Source organism: Saccopteryx leptura, chromosome 2 (genome assembly GCF_036850995.1).
Source record: "Saccopteryx leptura isolate mSacLep1 chromosome 2, mSacLep1_pri_phased_curated, whole genome shotgun sequence".
NCBI lineage: Eukaryota > Metazoa > Chordata > Mammalia > Chiroptera > Emballonuridae > Saccopteryx > Saccopteryx leptura.
In genome coordinates this window covers 306,149,310-306,171,030 of record NC_089504.1, presented here as the reverse complement: position 1 = coordinate 306,171,030, position 21,721 = coordinate 306,149,310, and the positions used below count along the sequence as shown (strand labels likewise).

At 40.8% G+C, this 21,721-nt stretch overlaps 1 protein-coding gene across 1 annotated transcript in view; it reads left to right on the top strand.

The window, feature by feature from the left end:
• The first annotated feature begins 221 nt into the window (after nt 1–221).
• TNPO3 (transportin 3) overlaps nt 222–21,721 on the top strand; it is a 73,277-nt gene continuing 51,777 nt past the window's right edge. The window contains exon 1 of the mRNA XM_066362643.1: nt 222–1,051. Coding sequence (XP_066218740.1) covers nt 932–1,051 — 120 coding nt within the window. The 5' untranslated portion in view covers nt 222–931. The remainder of the gene's footprint in view (nt 1,052–21,721) is intronic.

Genomic DNA, 21,721 nt, shown 5'->3' with positions numbered 1-21,721 from the left:
AATGTGGTAATGACCTTAAAGATGCATGCAAATACTCTGGAATTCAGAGTGTCCTGAGCAATAGAAATACCCTTTGAGGTGTAAAACCTTAGTGGAAAAGAGAGGGATGAACGGGGATTCTAGGCATTATTTCAATGTACCACATATTTCAGGTTTCTACAACAGTTATTTGATTACGTGTCTGTCTCCTCCACTAGAGTCAGCATAGAAGACCTGTCTTAAGTCATTGGATTTCTGTACAGTAGGCACGCCCAGGATGGTTGAAATGACGTCTTTTGGCCACCAGGGTCAGAAAGGATTCTCTAAAGAGAGATAGACAAGTCGGAAGGCAGAAGAAACATCTCAGATCCATTACCAAGAAGAGAGCGGCTCAGGTATGGAAAACAAGGATCCAGTCGGTCCTTGGATCCAGTCGGAAGCAAGGAACGAGAGAACCACCTGCAAACACTTCTTTCCGGCTCCTGGCCCTGCAGGGCCACTTCCGGAAGAGGGCGGGGAGACTCGAAGAGGAGCGCCGGGAAGGAGGCTGTTTGCACTGCACCAGGCGGAAGTGTGCCAAAGGTATCCGTGCTGCCGCTTCCGGTCCGGATTAACGCGGTTTACATACAGCGCGTGGTTAGTGTGGTGCTAAGACAGACTTCTGAGGGTCGGTCAGCGGGTGAGGAGGCGAGCACCGGCGTCCGGTTTCAGAAGTCTGGAGTCTAGTGGCAGGATCGAAAAAAAGGCCAGGAACCTGAATACGACCTAACCTCTGTTTCCGAGGGGGGCAACTTGCACGGGGAACCCCTCTGCCCTGGTAACGGCCAAAGAGGAGATGGCGCCAGTCGGGGAGCGGCCGTGGCCGACACAGTAAGGAAGCGTGAAGGAGGAGCAACCGGAGGAGCCTCGGAGAGGAGCCAGAGCCGTCACTGTTGCCACCACCGCCACCACCATGGAAGGGGCAAAGCCAACACTGCAGCTCGTGTACCAGGCAGTGCAGGCGCTTTACCACGACCCAGATCCGAGCGGAAAGGAGCGCGCCTCGTTTTGGCTTGGGGAGCTGCAGCGTTCGGTGAGGGGTCCAGAGAGGCCGTTCTGCCCCGCGGGGCACGGGCCGGGTGGGAACTAGGCACGAGCCGGAGCCCGAACCCGGCGGTTGGCCTCGTGAGGTCCTCCTTGGGGAGGAGCTGTTCCCGCGGGGTGGGGCTGCGAAGCTACAGCTAGCTACGCGGCTTTTTGGAAACTAGTCGCATCTGGCCGGTCGCGATCTGTCCCTTTCCCCACCCCGTAGAATTTGATTTGCAAGTCCTACACAGGACTGTGGCATCCGTACAGTCCTCTTGAAGTTTTACCCTTGCTTCTTAAGCCCTGCTTTTCTGTTCTGTCTTCCTTCAACCAAATCAAGCACCTCTTATTCTCTTTCTTCCACTTGAGGATGTTTTATCAGTCACCCCTCTGTGCCCAAGTGTTGCGTCTGGTAGTTCCTTCCCAGTCGTAGCCTTACACCTCACACTTTTCTTGCCCATGTTTCTCTAGTTTGAGTTTACTATTCTGGAAACTTCTCAGGTTTCTAAGATTCTTGTACACGTGAATTTTGCCTGTGTTTTGAAGTGTAACGTAACGTAAAGATAAGAAACGTCAGTTCTGAGTTCAGAAAATACTTTGCAGTTCTCACTTGGCTGTATGTTGGTTCTCTAACCTTGTCTTTTTGGTCGTCATAAAATACGAGTGTCATAGCTGCCTTGATTATTCCGTGCAACTGTGTGAGCATCCAGTGAAGGGTTTCATTGCAACCTTTTATACCTATTGTATTTCTGCATTCTTTGATTCACCTGTCTTATGTTTCCTTATCTAATTTTCATATTTATCTTTGATGTGTGTTATTTTTGTGTGTGTATATTTGATCATGTTGCCTTTACCATTCTTATGTTTGCACTTTATTTTTTAAAAATTGCCCCCTCATCTTTTATTTCTTTTCTTAAAACTAATAGCTGGTACTTAAAGTTGCTTGTTCTTTTAAAACAGCCCCTAAGCTGCACATCCATAATAATTTAAGATTTATGACTTTTAATATTACACTTAAAAAGAAGCATGGGAACAAAGTCCTGAATAACCTCGTGGGAAGATAAAGGAATAGGATGCACTGTAGGCTACCTAAGAAAATCATTCATATATGGTCTTACTTAGTCTTGTGTTAGTTTTTGTGATCTGGGAGTGACAAGTCCCCGATCTTCATATGGTTTTCAAAGTAAATAGGAGAAATGCTACACCATACCAAAAGTCAGCTCTTCCCTACTAAATTTACTTATTGTTATATGTACTTCAAATCAGTATTTGAGTTCTTACCATGTACCAGCAACTGTTCTAAGCATTGGTATATGGAAATGAACTAGACAGAAGATCTCTGCTTGCCACACTGGATGCTTGTAACGATTAAATGAGTTCATATCTACAAAGAACTCGTGAAAGTTCTTGGAACCTAGAGCTCAAAATATGTTAGTAATTGTTATTTAAATGGTATTCACTTTTCTCTAATTACTTCACACTATTCTCTGTTACAACCTTACATCGTTATCATCTTCATTTTCATCACTTCTTCACACAGGGTCCCAACAGGAACAGTTGGCACACTTAAAATAGGATAAAAAAATGTGATACCTAAAGAGATAGTATTTGTCACCTGTAGCCAAATTGTGAACATCTGTAGACTGGGAAAGATGTGAGAGTGGTTATTCAGATTATCAAGAACAGTATGGAGTTGACTGCCTAAGAGGAGTGGTGGTTTTTGGTTGAAGGGACACAGCCAGCATGAGGTGACTTCGCAGGGAGGAAGCTGGAGAAATAAATGTCTTGACCTTACTCCTAACCTCCCCCCTGGGATTCCCTTTTGGATAAACCCAACCAGAAGCTATTCCATACAGGTCTACATACTAGGGCAGAGAACATGGTAAAAAGTGAATTTGGGAAATACCCAGCATGGCCACACATCACTGTTTTAGGCAGCTTCAGCATCTGGATTGACAGTTCAGCTAACACTTTGGCCTCGTAATTTCTTTACGTCTTTTTCTCAGCCATCTGGTCACACAAGTCACACCCTGGGTCTTGTTATTAAAAAGTCACCAGCTTCCAAAATCACTAACTCAGATGTTCTGCCCTGATCGCAATCCACTTTTTCTTCCGTTTAATTGACTCAGGAATTTCAAGTAACCTCATATAATAGTTTTTATTTTATTTTATTAATTAATTTTTTTATTCAGTGAGAGGAGAGAGGCAGAGAGACAGACTCCCACATGTGCCCCAACCAGGATCCACCTGGCAAGCCCACTAGGAGGGGTGATGCTCTGCTCATCTGAGGCATTGCTCTTTTGCTCAGCAACCGAGCTCTTAGCAGCTGAGATGGAGGCCATGGAGCCATCTTCAGTGCCTGGGGCCAACTCGCTCCAATTGAGCAATGGCTGCAGGAGGGGAAGAGAGAGAGAGAGAGGGTGAGGGAGTGAAGAGAGAGAAGTGAAAGGGGGAGGGGTGGGCGCTTTTTCTGTGTGCCCTGACAAGGACTTGAACCTGGGACATCAACACTCCGGCCAGCACTCTTCCAGTGAGCCAACCTGTCAGGGCCAATAGTTTTTATTTTGAAATCTTACATAATTTTAATTTTTTTATCAAAATTAAAAGTTTCTTTAAACTTAAAAATTCAAAACTAAACTTTAAATTTTTTTTTAAAAGTTGTAAAATTGAGCCTGACCAGGCAGTGGCGCAGTGGATAGAGCGTTGGACTGGGATGTGGAGGACCCAGTTTCAAGACCCCGAGGTAGCTAGCTTGAGCACGGGCTCATCTGGTTTGAGCAGAGCTCACCAGCTGGGACCCAAGGTCACTGGCTCGAGCAAGGAGTTACTTGGTCTCTGCTGCAGCCCCACGGTCAAGGCACATATGAGAAAGCAATCAATGAACAACTAAGGTGACACAATGAAAAACTGATGATTGATGCTTCTCATCTTTTTTCATTCCTGTCTGTCTGTCCCTATCTATCCCTCTCTCTGACTCTCTCTTTCTCTGTAAAAAAAAAAAAAAAAAAAAAAAGTTGTAAAATTGAAATTGTACTAAAAAACTGCAGGATAAAAAAAGAGGAGTTATGCATAGACTTCCTCCTATGAAAGAAGGATTTAGGCTCCCACCACTTCCTCTCATTCAATCTAACATAATTATATCACTTTTTTTTTCTATTTTTTTTTTTTTTTTACAGAGACAGAGTCAGAGAGATAGATAGGGACAGACAGACAGGAACAGAGAGAGATGAGAAGCATCAATCATCAGTTTTTCGTTGAGACACCATAGTTGTTCATTGATTGCTTTCTCATATGTGCCTTGACCGTGGGTCTTCAGCAGACCGAGTAACCTCTTGCTCGAGCCAGTGACCTTGGGCTCAAGCTGGTGAGCTTTGCTCAAACCAGATGAGCCTGCGCTCAAGCTGGCGACCTTGAGGTCTCTAACCTGGGTCCTCTCCATCCCAGTCCAACGCTCTATCCACTGTGCCACCGCCTGGTCAGGCCACATTTTTTTTATTAAATCAGTATACATCGTAAACCATGTAGCATATATACTATGGTAATATTTCCCATTTTTTGCAACGTTTTTTCTCACGGTAAACATTACCTTTTTTCTTTCACATTTCCTTCTTTTTAGTTATCTGTAGAATTCACCCCAAACTTTGTCAGTAAGTTTAAATACCATGTCAGTATATTCAAACTAGTAACTGTTTTCTGTTTTGGTGGAAGAAAACTTTCCCCAAGAGCCTTAAATCCCCTTGCTCAAATCTGGCCTGGTTATTCTCCTGGTTGTTGCATAATTATTGTCCTGGGGTCTCTATTTAACACTAACTTAGGGAATTTCCTTTACTTCTTATGTTGGATGCTCTGAATTCTGGATTCCATAGTCTTTTCAAGGATTACTCCCTCAATTGATAGGCAGTTGAGAGGGGCACCCTGTCTCTCTCATCATTGTCTTTCTCTTGGACTACTTTTACCCTGAGAGAAGTCCTCTGGTCTTCTGCTTGGAGAGTATAAACAAGGTTGCTAGTGGCAGGTAGGAAAATGAGCCAAGGGATGGATCTCACCACTAGGTGTGTGGGCTTAAATTTAATCTTCCATTTTTAGTATGATAGTCCTGTCCTTGACGTGAGTCTACAGTGCAAGAGTCTGGAGTCCCACTTCTTCAGTCTTCCCAATGTAAACCTTGAGTCATCTGAGGTGGTAGGAGAATAGTAGCCTGGCTGCTCAGTCAGGAAGAAAATCTAGGAATCTTAACTGCTTATACAGATTTTGAACCCACTCTTGTTTTCTGTTCCATCTGTATGTACATCTGCTGTAACCTGTATTCTGTTTTCTGAGCCTAACTGAGATTTTGCAAATGAGTCAGTTTGCTCCTTGGTGGCATTCTCATCCCATTCTCCCTTCCTACCCTTAGGCTTATTTCCGTTTTCTCAGACGTGCTAAGACTGTTAACACTCCTCCATTAGTTTTCTGCTTTCCACAGTTGTGTTCATATTAGTAATGTTTATATTCTCTTTATTCTTGGGAGTTTCTGCCACCCCTTTAACCCACCTTAAAAAAGAAAAATCTCTCCTGACCAGGCGGTGGCGCAGTGGATGAGGGTCGGACTGGGATGCGGAGGACCCAGGTTCGAGACCCTGAGGTCGCCTGCTTGAGCACAGGCTCATCTGGTCGCTGGCTCGAGCAGGGGGTTACTTGGTCTGCTGAGGCCCGAGGTCAAGGCACATACAAGAAAGCAATCAATGAACAACTTAAGGTGTCGCAATGAAAAACTGATGATTGATGCTTCTCACTCTTAAAAAAAAAAAAAGAAAAATCTCGGCCCTGGCTGATTGGCTCAGTGATAAGGCGTCAGCCCAGTGTGTAGATGTCCTGGGTTCGATTTCTGGTCAGGGCACACAGGAGAAGCAACCATCTGCTTCTTCCTCCTCCCTTTTCTCTGTATATCTCTTTTCCTCTCCCATAGCCATGGCTCTATTGGTTCGAGTGCATTGATGCTGGGTCCTGAGAATGGCTCCATGGAGCCTCTTCCTTAGGTGCTAAAAAGAGCTCCATTGTAAGCATGGCCCTAGAGCAGGGGTCCCCAAACTTTTTACACAGGGGGCCAATTCACTGTCCCTCAGACCGTTGGGACATATAAAAAAAACTGAACAAATCCCTATGCACACTGCACATATCTTATTTTAAAGTAAAAAAACAAAATGGGAACAAATACAATATTTAAAATAAAGAACAAGTAAATTTATTTTTTTTTAATTTTTTATTTTTAATTTTTTTTTTTTATTTTTTACAGAGACAGAGAGAGAGTCAGAGGGATAGACAGGGACAGACAGACAGGAACGGAGAGAGATGAGAAGCATCAGTCATTAGTGTTTTTTTTTTATTGCGTATTGCAACACCTTAGTTGTTCATTGATTGCTTTCTCATATGTGCCTTGACCATGGGCCTTCAGCAGACTGAGTAACCCCTTGCTCGAGCCAGCGACATTGGGTCCAAGCTGGCGAGCTCAGGGTCTCGAACCTGGGTCCTCTGCATCCCAGTCTGACGCTCTATCCACTGCGCCACTGCCTGGTCAGGCAAGAACAAGTAAATTTAAATCAACAAAGTGACCAGTGTTTTAATGGGAACTATGGACCTGCTTTTGGCTAATGAGATGGTCAATGCCCGGTTCCATATTTGTTACTGCTAGCCATAACAAGTGATATGACGTGCTTCCGGAGCCGTGTTGCATGCGTCCTGTGTCACCGGAAGTAGTACTGTACATGAGCAATGCCGTGCTTTGTAGCGCCGCCACATACAGTACTCCAGGAGCACAGGATGCGGATGCCTGACCAGTGAAAGAGGTGCCCCTTCCGGAAGTGCAGCGGAGCCAGATAAATGGCCTCAGTGGGCCACAGTTTGGGGACTCCTGCCCTAGAGCATTGGCCCCAGATGGGGGTTGCCCGGTGGATTTTGGTCTAGGCGTGTGTGGGAGTCTGTCTCTCTATCTCCCTCCTCTCATTTGGAAAAGAAGAAGAAAAAAAAGAAAAAAGCAATCAAGGTGCCTGAGACACAGGTTCTTTTTTTTTTAATTTTTTTTTTCTGTATTTTTCTGAAGCTGGAAACGGGGAGAGACAGTCAGACAGACTCCCGCATGCGCCCGACTGGGATCCACCTGGCACGCCCACGGGGGGCGATGCTCTGCCTACCAGGGGGCAATGCTCTGCCCCTCCCGGGCGTGGCACTGCCGCGACCAGAGCCACTCTAGCGCCTGGGGCAGAGGCCAAGGAGCCATCCCCAGCGCCCGGGCCATCTTTGCTCCAATGGAGCCTTGGCTGCGGGAGGGGAAGAGAGAGACAGAGAGGAAGGGGGGGGGTGGAGAAATAAATGGGCGCTTCTCCTATGTGCCCTGGCTGGGAATCGAACCCGGGTCCCCTGCACCCCATGCCGACGCTCTACCGCTGAGCCAACCGGCCAGGGCCGAGACACAAGTTCTTAAAAATGCAGAGTGGGCAAAAGTAGGTTACAGTGGTTTGTATGGAAAAAGACATACTTATTATACTAAAATAAACTGTTTTGCAAACTGACAACTATAGACATACTTTTGCCCAAACCATTGATTGAATGAAGAGCAACTTGTAGGCACCTCCAAAAGGACAGTTAAATAACTCAAATTTTTCTTTATCTATGATTTTATTTATTTATATTGCTATTCTATTTTATTTCTGGGTAATTGAAAATAAACAATATTATTCAGCCTCCTGTTTTGATGTTTTCAGTCTTTTTTTTTAAAACAAACTTTGAGTTTCTGTTGCACTCCTTTTATAGTTTGAAGTACTTGGGTACATAAAGGGAGAGGAATTTTTTTGAAGTAGTCATTGGCATTTTAACCAAAAGTCTGTTTTAGTGTAATAACAAGAATAGTGTTTTAGCCCTGGCTGAACAGTTTGTGTGGTTAGAGCACCCTCCAGAAGCATAGAGGTTGCCAGTTAGATCCCTGGTCAGGGTACATACAGAAACAGCTCAGTGTTCCTTTCCCCCTCTTACTCCCCCTTCCTCTGTCATTGCAATCAATAAATAACAATTTTTAAAAATAGTGTTTTAATTTGAAATTGGTAAAGAACAGACTATGTGTGGCTTATCTCAAAACCACTTTGAAGAATATACATTTTGAAAAATTATGTATTATCCTTTTCCCCCACCACCATGCATTTTACTGATCTTAGGGTCATTTAATATAGTTCTAGTGAACTGGTGATAATAGTTTTGATAGAAGATGTAATTTGGATGTGGGTTAGTCCAGTGGTTGGCAAACTCATTAGTCAACAGAGCCAAATATCAACAGTACAGTGATTGAAATTTCTTTTGAGAGCCAAATTTTTTAAACTTAAACTATATAGGTAGGTACAATGTTATTAACTTAATTAGGGTACTCCTAAGCTGGCCTTTGCGCCCGCAATCGGGCCAAAGAGCCGCATATGGCTTGTGAGCCGTGGTTGCCAACCACTGGTTAGTCCATGCTGCAAATTAGCACCTTTTCTCTTTCACTAATATTTATATAAAACAGCCATTTTCTTTCCTTTTTTTTCGGAGGGAGGAAGCAGGGAGAGAGGGACAGGAACATCGAGTTGTTCCTGTATGTGCCCTGACCGGGAATCAAACTAGCAATCTGTACCCTGGGATGATGTACCAGCCAACTGTGTGTGTGTGTGTGTGTGTGTGTGTGTGTGTGTGTGTGTGTGTGTTTTAGATAGAAAGGGGAGGGGGAGGAAGGGAAGCATTCATTCATTAAAACAGCCATTTCTAAAGAATCTATATTCATTATTCTGAACTTATTTTCCACTAAAATTCTTGGAAACTACCTACAGCTATTATTTTGAGACAGATCTTAAAGGAAGCCTATCTAACAGTGGGCTATTTTGGATGCCTAGTAGTTTTCTTTGTGCATCCCAGTAACAAAAGTTAGTAGACAATGTAGGAAGCCACGGAAGGAAAGACTGTCTTTTTATAGGCTAGTTATGCTGCTTATTTGTTCTACATTTGTAATTTAGATTATAAGGAGAAGACTAGGAGACTGCTCTTACAGAGATAAATCTCTGGGTTAGAAGTAATCTCAGAAGTTTTATAGTTCATTCTGGAAACCAAAAAGAAATGATTAAAAACATAAAAAGCATAAATCAAGTGAAAGATGCTTTGATGGACTAAGTTGGCGTTGTCACGTTTGCTTAATATCCTTGGGAACTTCTAAATATCGGGAAGGTCATAGGTCATGGAGTATCAGTTTCAAACTTCTTTCCTAGTAATTTTCTTCTTTGGAATTTCTTGATTCTTTAGCTGAGTTCTAAAACATAGTTTTTGATTTTTCTCTAGCAATTGCAATCATAATTTGATTTATTTGAAGATCTAGGCTTTTTTAATGCTTACGCCCTCATCCTTTGGTCAAGTGACCCTTCAAACATAACATGCTTTTGAAAGGAAAGGTAAAAAAAAAGGTGTAAAAAAAAAAAAAAAAAAGAAAGAAAGGAAAGGTGCGGGAGGGAAAGAGGGAGAGGGGAAGGGGGAAGGGGAGGGGCACAAAGAAAACTAGATAGACGGTGACGGAGGACAATCTGACTTTGGATGATGGGTATGCAACATAATTGAATGACAGGATAACCTGGACATGTTTTCCTTGAATATATGTACCCTGATTTATTGATGTCACCCATTAACATTAATAAAAATTTATTTAAAAAAAAAAGAAAGGAAAGCCTTCTAGAAAATAGAAAATGTTTCTAAACATCTATGGATCAGTTAGTTCATTGAACACAGGAATACATTTGACCCTTGAACAGCATGGATGTTGGGGTATAGTTGAAAATCTGTGTATAACTTGATTCCCCCAAAACAACTAAGCCTTACCAATAGCAAAAATAATTGATTAATGCATTTTGTTATATTTCTCATATACTGTATTCTTGCAATAAAGTTGGAAAAGAAAATATGCTAAGAAAATCATAAGGAAGAGAAAATACATTTATAGTATTTATTGAAAAAAAAATGTGTGTAAGTGAATCTTCAGTTCAAACCCATGTTATTCAAGTGTCAGCGGTATTGTATGCTTTGCATTGCTGGAAAGTAGGAGTATGTAAGTAAATGATAACCAAAGAACTTTTCCCAAAGAGTTTACCAATCTGGCTATGCCCTCTAATCTGGTAGCTTTAGCAACATGGCTATTGTGGCTATTTAAATTTATTTATTAACTTTAGAGAGAGAGAGAGGAAGGGAGAGAGAGAGGGAAACGTTGATTTGTTCCACTTATTTATGCTTGGTTGCTTCCATCTTTTGATTTTTTTGAACAGTGCTGCTATGAACATGGGTTCATAAAAATATGTTAGAGTCCCTGCTTTAATTTCTTTTGAGGATATATCCAGAAGGGGAATTGCTGGATCATATTGTAATTTTATGGGTATTTTTGTGTTTTTTTTTTTAGGAACTGCTATGCTGTTTTCCAGATTTTATAGAATTTTAAGCTCTTGAACTTAAAAACACATTTCATTCATAGAAGTTGAGATTGCTTAGATTATCTCTCCTGTATTTCCCTAGTTTGTACCCTGGTACTGAGATATTACCAATCCTTTACTGTGTACAGGTGAAGCCCCAGAGAGAAGCTTTATTTCTTGATTAGAAGTTCACAGTTCTACTAAAGGGGATACTGTTGTAATGTTTGGTATGCAGAACTTTTTAGAAGTACTGACTTAATTTTCTCTTTCAGGTAGAGTTCCCAAAATAAAAATATTATGAACCATGTATTTTATTTTTTTAACACAAAGCATTTCAGGTTTATTTAAAAACTGTAATTTATACAAGACTTTTTCTTTAAACTCCATTAGAAAGTTTCTAATGTCTATAAGAAATTTTCTAATGGAGTTTACATTATGGTTTCTACTTATTTTTTTCAAGCCTGTAGCACAATTCTTTTCAGTTTTTCTATGTTTATTGTTTGCTTGGTTTTGGTCTCAGCCATAAAGTAATACTACTAAATAGCACCAAAGCAGAGTATATGTACCTGAAACTAGACTTGAAAATAGGCATGTTTATATGTAAGCATTCAGAGTTTCCTAATACTTCAGTGCATTTGTTACTATACTTGAGGCTAGACATCTCACATTTCTATAAGACTGAAAGACTTGAATCTTCAGCACAGTGTTAACATATGTTGAATAGGCCTTAATAATCTCACTCCTCTGGTTTATATGAGTTGTTATAAAACTTCCTCAGATATGCAGCAATAGAGACCAATGATTAAAAGAAATACAATTTCGCCTGACCAGGCGGTGGCGCAGTGCATAGAGTGCTGGACTAGGATGCTCAAGGACCCAGGTTTGAAACCCTGAGGTCGCCAGCTTGAGCGTGGGCTCATCTGGTTTGAGCAAAAGCTCACCAGCTTGGACCCAAGGTCAGTGGCTCGAGCAAGGGGTTACTCAGTCTGCTGAAGGCCCGCGGTCAAGGCACATATGAGAAAGCAATCAATGAACAACTAAGGTGTTGCAATGCGCAACGAAAAACTAATGATTGATGCTTCTCATCTCTCTCCGTTCCTGTCTGTCTGTCCTTATTTATCCTTCTCTCTGACTCTCTCTCTGTCTCTGTTTAAAAAAAAAGGAAAAGAAATACAATTTCTATATTTTTGGCTTTCAGGAAGCCCTCATACGGGCTACTCATTTGCTTTAAAGCTTGACATTTTCTGCTTTTAGTCAATTTTTTAAAAAATTTTTAATTTATTTATTCATTTTAGAGAGGAGAGAGAGAGGGAGAGAGAGAGAGAGAGAGACAGGGGGGAGGAGCTGGAAGCATCAACTCCCATATGTGCCTTGACCAGGCAAGCCCAGGGTTTCGAACCGGTGACCTCAGCATTTCCAGGTCAACGCTTTATCCACTGCGCCACCACAGGTCAGATTTTCTGCTTTTAAAGCAGGGCTCTGTAGTAGTTTAATTATAAGGCCCATAATGAAGCTATTACTTAGAAGTACATGCTTTAATCACTCCCAGCCCATGTTGATTTATGGACCCATTTTTATTTATCTCTTTTCAGGGTCATTTTTTAGGTTAATATTTACATATAAAGATAACTAAATTTGGGTTCTTATTCTTTACACTTGTCATGAAAAAATTTTGGCCTGCTTTTTCAGGACCAGATTATGTGTGACTGACAGATACAGAGTTGAGCTAAAATTGATTCGACAGGTTATTGTGACATAGGATTGTTTGAAAACACCTGTCCCAGAAATGCTGGGATTTCATCAGAAACTGAGGAAACCACCGTGGGCAGTGCTGTCATTTGGTCTTGATTCCTCAGAACAATGTATATGGGAATTACGGTCTTCAAAGTTGATTTGAAGTGTTTCTCCTGGAATTTCAATAGTTTATAGTGTTTTAAAGAATTGTTTTTAGCCAGGAATCTCTTCCCTATTTTTATTTTATTTTTATTTCTTTTTAAAGATTTTATTTATTGATTTTACGGGAGGGGGGTAGACGAGAAGTAGTTGCTTCACTCTAGCTGTTCATTGGTTGCTGTTGTATGTGCCTTGACCCAGCAAGCCCAGGGTTTCAAACCAGCGACCTCAGCTCTCCAGGTCAGTGCTCTATCCACTGCTCACCACAGGCCAGGCTCTCTTCCCTCTTATAAGGAAAATGATATCTCCATTTTAATTTTTCAATTATGGAGATGACTGAAGATGTAAATTGGCTAAACTTGTCTCTATGGTTCTTAGAGCTTGCTAGGGGTTGTTAGGATTTTTTTTTTTTTTTTTTTTTTTTTTTTTTTTTTTTTTTTTTTTTTTTTTTTTTTTTTGAGAGGAAAAGAGAGGAGGGGGAGAGAGAGGGAGGGAGAGAGAGGGAGAGAGGGAAACATCAGCTCTATGTTTCACTTAGTTTTGCACCCATTGATTGCTTATGTGCCCTGACCTTGGTTGGAGCCCTTGGGTTTGAGCGGGTGACTCCAGGGGTCAAATCAATGACCTTGGCACTTCTGGATGATGTTTTATCCACCTAGTCACACCAGGATCTTTATGATTATTTTTGTCACGCTTTGCTTTTGGAGGTGGGAGTTGTTAACTCATCACTGCTGTGGTAAAGGTATTAGCTAAGTTTCATTTCATCATGGTTTTTGCATTTCAGGCCATCTTGCAAAACCGGTTATTTTGGAAAATGTAATTTTTAGGTAGTGATGGTTATCTTTTGTACCCCATAACTTATATTTTTAAAATATTTCTTTAAGCTATTTTCTCTCCCTGCTGTCTTAAGAAAACCATGAGACAGTAACTTGTGACAGATTTAGCAATTTATAAAATTCTCATAAAAGATTAGATATAAAAACCTAAATTAGATATAAAAACCTGAATTGAAGTCAGTCAGTTGACTGACTTCAAAAAAATCACTTTCTCTATTTCAGGTAAATTAAAATTGTTTTTTCTTAACCTATATCATGAAAATGATTTTTTTCTTGATTTGGTAAATTTTGATTTTCTAGGTCTATATTACATTATTACAGGGCATATGTCTAAAACATGTTGTTTTACTTTTTTTTATGGGAGTTCTTTTCACTCTGTGCTCTGACCTAGTTTCCTCTCCCCCATTATACTATACATCTTTGAAAACATTTAATAAATATAATTTACTAAGTGAAATGCTTTAAAAAATACAGCAACCTGGCACTTTTATGTTTCTTTTCAAATCCTTTTGAAATTTTGTATTTTTTCAACCTCATTTTCTGTTCACCAGAGCTCTTCTGTCCCCAGTGAAGTATTTTAAGTAATTCTCTTAATTTGAGGAGTTTTTTGGTAGGATTAACTAACAGCCTTAATCTGCTTCTAATTCTTGGCAGCTAATGAATCGTTAGGGGGCTCCTATGGGTGTGTGCTTGCATTGTTGAGGGTCTGCTCAATGATTTCAGTTGATTCGGCAGTTTTAGAACTGTTGGTGTAGAAGTGAGACTTGGAGCAACAGTGCACCATTAAAGGAAAAAAGGGGCTATTACTTTTAGGATCTGCTGTGAAGTATAATAAAAGACTTAGAATATGTTAGTGAAAAGGTTGCTGGGCCATAGCCTGCTTCATATTCATCACATAGTCATGGAAATATCTTTTGAAAATATTGATATAAAGGCCTGTTCTGCTACTGCTTTGTGAAATGTGAGATTGGAATTAGATGCTTAAATGGAAAATGTTCTCTTGTTGCAGCCTCTTTGAAATGTGCTCTTAGTGGGAGCTGCAGCTTCCTCCTGCTGACTCTGAGCCCCAGGCTTCGGTTGAGATGGTCCTTTCAGAAATGTGGAGCTTAGTCCAAGCCTGGATTTCAGTGGGTAGCACCTGGCATCTATGGCTAGAAAGTCCTATGAAGTGTAAGTGCTTTATTCTTTCCTTGTAAAGAAACCCTTTTCCTTCTCTTCCTTCTTTCTGCAGCTCAGTAGAGGGAAGAACAGTGAGCACTGGACTGTAGTGCCTGGGGTATCAGGATTTGGTTACATTTTCTTTATGATTCAGAATTACTTGTTTTGGGATGCCAACAATTCTTAAACCCTCCTGGAATTTAAAGTAATAAATTATGAACCCTTAATATATAGTACTAGCAGCAGCATCCTGGATAATATTTCATTGACAGTTTCCTTACTAATAGCTTGTGATATTCAAGTTCTCCAGGTTTCTTAAGAGGTCACTCTTTTGTTTTTATTCCAAAAGACAAATATTTGAAAAGAGAGGCACATTTGACTGGTGGCAAGGCAGCGTCTAGACAAATGGGGATGCTCGAAATGAGAAGACAGCTCTTCTCACTTTGGTTTACGTACTCAACATTTGCACAAGAGGCAAGTGGGAGTTTTTTTAAAAACCAGTTCCTCATAGAATTGTCTTAGGAAATTCAGATAGCTGCCATCTATATTTAACTTATTAAAATATATATAAACTGGATACTAGTATAATGAGCATTAGAAAATGCAATTTTTATATTTGACTTAGTTGCCTTGGGCTAAGATCTGTTTTCTTTTTCCTTTTTCAGAAATACTGGTTATATTTTAAAGTAAGCTCTTTCCAGAAAAGACTCATTTTTCAGGTGATTTTAAGGTTCCCTTCACTGAATGTTTCTGAAATTTGTAAGTCTTCAGATTTAGCTAGGAAAAATTGAGCTATTCATTGTTAAAACAAAATACATATTTAAAACAAAATCAAGTCTTCATCTAGGCAAGGCAAGTGAAGTTTTACAAATGAGGGTTCTGAATTAAAATGTCTCATCCTCTTAGGGTCTTTGTTTTCTTTATCTGTAAAGAACTGATTTGCTTGTTGTCTGGTATTTTTTTTACCCTACTGTAACAGTAATAACTTGTATGTTGGGGTAGATGTGATTTGCTGCCCCTCCCACATTTTGGATTCTGTTCTTACAGCTGACTTCCAACCCATTAAGTATCTGAGCTACCTAGTAAAAGGCTGGGCTTCGCATTTAGGAGAACAAAGATGTATTACAGACTTGGGAGATGATGTTATCTGGTCATTTTGCTCATAGTTGATAATATATTCTTAATTTTAATTTTAAGTTTTTAAAATTTATACTTGATTTAAGTGTCTCTTATGGCCAAAGGATTTGAAAGCTGCAGAGATCATTCAGGTTGTTCTTTTGAAGAGCTTACAGCATAGTAGAAAAGATGGACAAAGGCCTAAGTAATTACAGTACAAAGGTCTATAATTGAGCTTTTACACACAGAGTCAAGGCTACTTTGGTAGTAATATAAAAGATTCCTGCCTCAAATATTTTCTCCTTATTCCTAGCTTTCAGAAGTTTGAGTATGATGTGTTTAGTATGTTTGTTAGTATGGGGGCATGTGGACAGCAGTGTTCTCTTGTCCTGGCCTACCTTAGTCTTTAAGCAGTTCCAGTGCCTTGTTCTCACTGGTGGGACCTTCTCAGTGGTCCTGTCCTCTTCCGTGGCATTCATGTTTTGCCTTGCATCCAGCAGGTCTTGTGCAGGATATATATATATTTTTTGTGGTAGAGACCTCTGCTAGCACTGGTATAGATAGCATCATGGGTTCAAGACTGTTTTATACCCTATTCTGTAAGGAAAGAGGCTTTTTTCCTTTTTTTTTTTTATTTTAGTGAGAGGATGGGAGGCAGAGACAGACTCCTGCATGTGCCTCCACCAGGATCCACCCAGCATGTCCACCAGGGGGCGATGGTTTGCCCATCTGGAGACCTTGCGCCTTTGCAACCAGAGCCGTTTTTTTAGCTCCTGAGGCATAGGCCATGGAGCTGTCTTCAGCACACAGGGCCAGTGGAGCCATGGCTGCAGGAGGAGAGAAGAGAGAGAGATAGAAAGAGAAGTGAGGGGGAGGGGTGGAGAAGCAGATGGGTGCTTCTCCTCCTGTGTGCCCTGGCCAGGAATCAAACCTGGGACGTCCACACACCAGGGCGATGCTCTACCACTGAACCAAATGGCCAGGGCTGAGGTGTTTTTTTTTTTTTTTTTACCTTTATTGTAACAGCAATAACTTGTACCTTGGGGTAGACATGATTTGCTGACCCTCCCACATAATTTAAGTAGGAGAGAAGGGTCCAGTCAGGGCCTCTGAGCCTTTTCTGCATTTGAGACTGCTCCTCTCCTCCAGGACTGCATTCTATGGGGGTTTTCTCTGATCTTCTGCCCCACCTCCAATCTTTCCCCTGAGTATCTGGTTAAGGTCTGCAGAGAAAAGCCTGTAGAGTCTTGTTGTGTCTGAGTCCCAGAGTTTTAGGCTCAGGCTAGCCCACACTCAGCTTTTATCAATTTGCTAATAATTTTAGTGGGATTTTTATTGCCTGGTAGTCTGGTGCCCTGCATCTTTTCCTCCTTTGTTCTGCTACAGTTGAGCCAGTGTTTGTCTACTGTTCTTGGGCAGTGTTTAGATTTCAGTCCCCTTGGTTGTTGTGAGACCTCTGCTTCCTGATCATACAAAAAATTATTTTGTAGTTTATTTGCTTTTGTTTATTGTTATCTCAAAAGCAGTGTTTTTTTTTTCCAACTTTCTACATCTTAGTTGGAGGTAGAACTCCTTTCAGGTATTTTTATTCATATATTTTAAACCCCACAATATCTTTCATTGTTTTATATAGTCAATGTTTATAAGAGATTTACTTACATACAAATATTGATCGACTTACAACCTATGCAACTATGACCATTCGACTTTACGACCACAATCGCTAGCCACAACTGCTCCGCATCTGGCAGTGCAAGCGTTGCCCAGCTGGGCTTACAACAGTGCGGACCAGCTTCCGGCAGCACTACCATCTCCGCATGCACCATTTCAACTGTTATCCCAGACTTGGTACAGCAATTTGTGTTTTGTGTCTTGGATATTTTTCATCAAACCCTCCCAAGATGTCTACCAAGAGGAAATTGTCTTTGCAAATATTAAACCAGTTGTACTGGTAATGCAGTGTTTTACTTAAACCTGACAAATGTAAAAATAAGAAACAAAATGGTGTATAGATGATTCAGTTGGCATAAAAGGAACAAAGAAAATTATGATATATAACAATAATGAAAGAAAATTATGATAAAATATGACTTAAAGATTTTTATAACATCATTTCACAGTACTGTACATATAGCGTACTCAACTTATGACCAATTCGTGTTACGACCAGTCTGTCGGAACCAATGGTGGTTGTAAGTCGAGCACTAGCTGTTCTTAGCCTTTTCATTACTCTTTACTCCTTCCTGATTTTTATGCTTACATACAGAATTATAAAAAAAACTTGTTTTTTTTTGTTGCTGAGCTGTAGGAGTTCTTTATATATTCCCAATGTTAACCCCTTATCAAGCAGATGGTTTGCAAATATTTTCTCCTATTCTGTTTGTTGCTTTTCACTCTATTGATTGTTTTCTTTGCTGCATAGAAGTTTTAAAGTTTGATGTAGTCCCATTTGACTATTGTTTTGTTTGCTGTACTTTTGGTGTCATACTATGAAATCAGTATCAAATCTAATGTCTTGAAGTTTCCCCTCTTGTGTTTTCTTTTGGGGTTATAGTTTCAGGTTTTACATTTAAGTCTTTGATCCATTTTGAGTTAATTTTTGTATATGGTCTTATTTCTTTTACATATGGCTAAGCAGTTTTCCCAACACTATTTCTCTTTTTTTTTTTTTTTGTGGCAGAGACAGAGTCAGAGAGAGGGACAGATAGGGACAGACAGGAAGGGAGAGAGATGAGAAACATCAATTCTTCGTTGTGGTTCCTTAGTTGTTCATTGATTGATTTCTCATATGTGCCTTGACCGGGGAGCTACAGCAGACCGAATGACCCGTTGCTCAAACCAGCGACCTTGGGCTCAAGCTGGTGAGCCTTGCTCAAACCAGATGAGCCCGCGCTCAAGCTGGCGACCTCGGGGTCTTGAACCTGGGTCCTCTGTATCCCAGTCCAATGCTCTATCCACTGTTCCACCGCCTGTCAGGCCCAACACTATTTCTTGAAGCGACTCTCCCCATTCAGTAGCTTAGGCACCTTGTCAGAAATCGTGTAATTATATTTGTGAGGGTTTATTTCTAGGCTCTCTGTTCTGTTCCAGTGGTTTATATATTTGTCTGTATGCCAGTACCATACTGTTTTGATTACTGTGAGTTTGTAACACATTTTGAAATAGGGAATATGAGACTCCCCTCCAAATTTTTCTTTTATTTAATGTTTATTTTATTGATTTGAGAGGGAGAGGAAGAGAGATTGAGAGAGGCAGAGAGAGAGAAAGAAAGAGAGGAACATCAATCTATTTCTGTATGTGCCCTGACCTGGGATCCAAGTGGCAACCTCTGCACTTTGCAATGATGTTCTAACCAACGGAGCTATCTGGGCAGGGCAAATTTGTTCTTTTTCAAGACTGTTTTGGCTATTTGGGGTTCCTTGAGATTCCATATAGATTTTCTGATGGATTTTTTTTATATCTGCAAAAAATAGATAATTTTGGATGGTATTGACCACAATAGGAAGTCTTCCAGTCCTTGAACACAGGATCTTTCCATTTATTGGTGTCTTTAATTTCTCTCAGCAGTGTTCTGTAATTTCCAGTGTAGTCCAAGTCCTTTTGCTTCCTTGCTTTATTCCTGAGTAACTTGTTCTTTTTGATGCCAATGTAAGTGCAGTTGTTTTCTTATTTTCCTTTTCAGTTGTTTATTGTTAGTGTATAGAAAGAATTGATTTTGGGGTGTTGATTTTGTATTTTGCAACTTTGCTGAATTCATTTATTAGTTCTAACAGGTTTGGGGGGTATTGTTAGGGCTTTCTATGTATGAATTACATGTTATATGTGAAGATACATTATTTACCTCTTTTTGTCTAATGTGAATGCCTTATATTTTGTTATCTTGCCTAATTGGTCTGGGTAGAACTTCCAATACTATGTTGAATAGAACTGGCAGAATTGGACATCCTTGTCTTGTTCCTGAGCTTACCATTTTGAAAAGCTGTCAGTCTTTTTTTTTTTTTTTAAACATTTTTTAAAATTAATTTTAATGGGGTGACATTGATAAATCAGGGTACATATGTTCAGAGAAAACATCTCTAGGTTATTTTGACATTTGATTATGCTGCATTCCCATCACCCAAAGTCTAATTGTCCTCCGTCACCTTCTTTTTTTTTTTTTTGTATTTTTCTGAAGCTGGAAACGGGGAGAGACAGTCAGACAGACTCCCGCTTGCGCCCGACCGGGATCCACCCGGCACGCCCACCAGAGGGCGATGCTCTGCCCCTCCGGGGCGTCGCTCTGCCGCGACCAGAGCCACTCTAGCTCCTGGGGCAGAGGCCAAGAAGCCATCCCCAGCGCCTAGGCCATCTTTGCTCCAATGGAGCCTTGGCTGCGGGAGGGGAAGAGAGAGACAGAGAGGAAGGAGGGGGGTGGGGGTGGAGAAGCAAATGGGCGCTTCTCCTATGTGCCCTGGCCGGGAATCAAACCCTGGTCCCCCGCACGCCAGGCCGAGGCTCTACCGCTGAGCCAACCGGCCAGGGCTCCGTCACCTTCTAACTGGTTTTCTTTGTGCCCCTCCTCTCCCCCAACCCTCTTCCTCTCCTCCCCCCCGCATAACCCCCACATTCTTGTCCATGTCTCTGAGTCTCTTTTATGTCCCACCTATGTATGGAATCATATAGATCTTAGTTTTTTCTGATTTACTTATTTCGCTCAGTATAATGTTATCAAGGTCCATCCATGTTGTTGTAAATCAGCAGTTCTCAACCTGTGCGTCGTGACCCCGGCGGGGGTCGAATGACCAAAACACAGGGATTGCCTAAAGCCCCTGTGTTTTGGTCGTCGACCCCCGCCGGGGTCGCGACCCACAGGTTGAGAACCGCTGTTGTAAATGATCCGGTGTCATCAAAAAGCTGTCTGTCAGTCTTTGACCATTAAGTATGATGTTCATTTTGGGTTTTCATATAAAATCACGTGCCGTTTAACAGTGACAGTATGTTCTGAGAAATTTGTCATTAGGTGATGTTGTGCAAACATTATACAGTGTACATACACAAACCTAAATGGTATAGTCTGCTGCACCTAGGGGATAGCCTATTGCTCCTAGGCCACAAGTCTGTACAACCTGTTACTGTACTAAATACTATAGGCAGTTGTAACACATGGTAAATATTTGCGTAAACATATCTAAACATATAAAAGGTCACTATGTTGTACACCTGAAACTAACATAATATTATATGCCAATTGTACTGTAACAGAAATTAATAAAAATATTGAAAGATACAGTAAAAATATGGTATAAAAGATGAAAAAATGGTACGCCTCTATAGGGTACTTAGCATGAATGGAGCTTGCAGGACTAAAAGTTGCTGTGGGTGAGTCAGCGAGTGAGTGGTGAGAGGATATGAAGGCTTAGCACGTTACTGTACCCTACTGTAGACTTTGTAAACACTGTACTGTTAGGCTATGTTAAATTTATTAAACAACATGGTATTAAATCAAGCACAAGAGAAAATGATGCAATTAAAAGACATGGTAAATACAAGTTTTATGAGACAGTTTCCTGTGTAACCCAACATACTTTTTCACAGCAAACTTTTTGTAAGTTGAAAGAGTATACTCCAATTGTGCTCTACTTTATATGCATGGCAGTGCATTAGGTTTGTTTTCACTCGCATCTCTGCAACATACAACATCTTTATTATATGTGGCTTAAGTGTCTGTCTGTCACCGATAGCTTATTGGTTGCTTGCTTAACTATACTAGCCAATGGGGTGAAGTTGCCACGGCTGAACACAAATTGAGCGGGTCAGGGGGAAGGTGAACATTTGTTTGCATTGGCAGTCATCTGTTTTACATAAAAACTACGTCTTAACGTAATTTCTTTTAAGAATGCCTCCTAGAAAATACAGCACTGAAGAGGAGAGAAAAGGTGCTAAAGCTGCACAAAAACGGCTTTCTCAACAAAAAGAAACCACTGAGCAGAGAAAGACAAGGCTTGCTTCAGTCGCAGAGCAAATGCGTCTTTCTCGGCAAAATGAGACTGATGAGCATAGAGAAACAAGGCTTGCCTCAGATGCAAGACAAAAAAGCCTGTCTCGACAAAATGAGTCCCTTGAACAGGCAGGAGAGAAATGCAAAAAAACGACAGAGTAATGCTGACCAAAATGCAAAAAGGATTAAAACAGTTTCAAACGGAGAAACTTTAATTTTTGAGCATTCCTCTGGTGACATGAATATTAAATGTG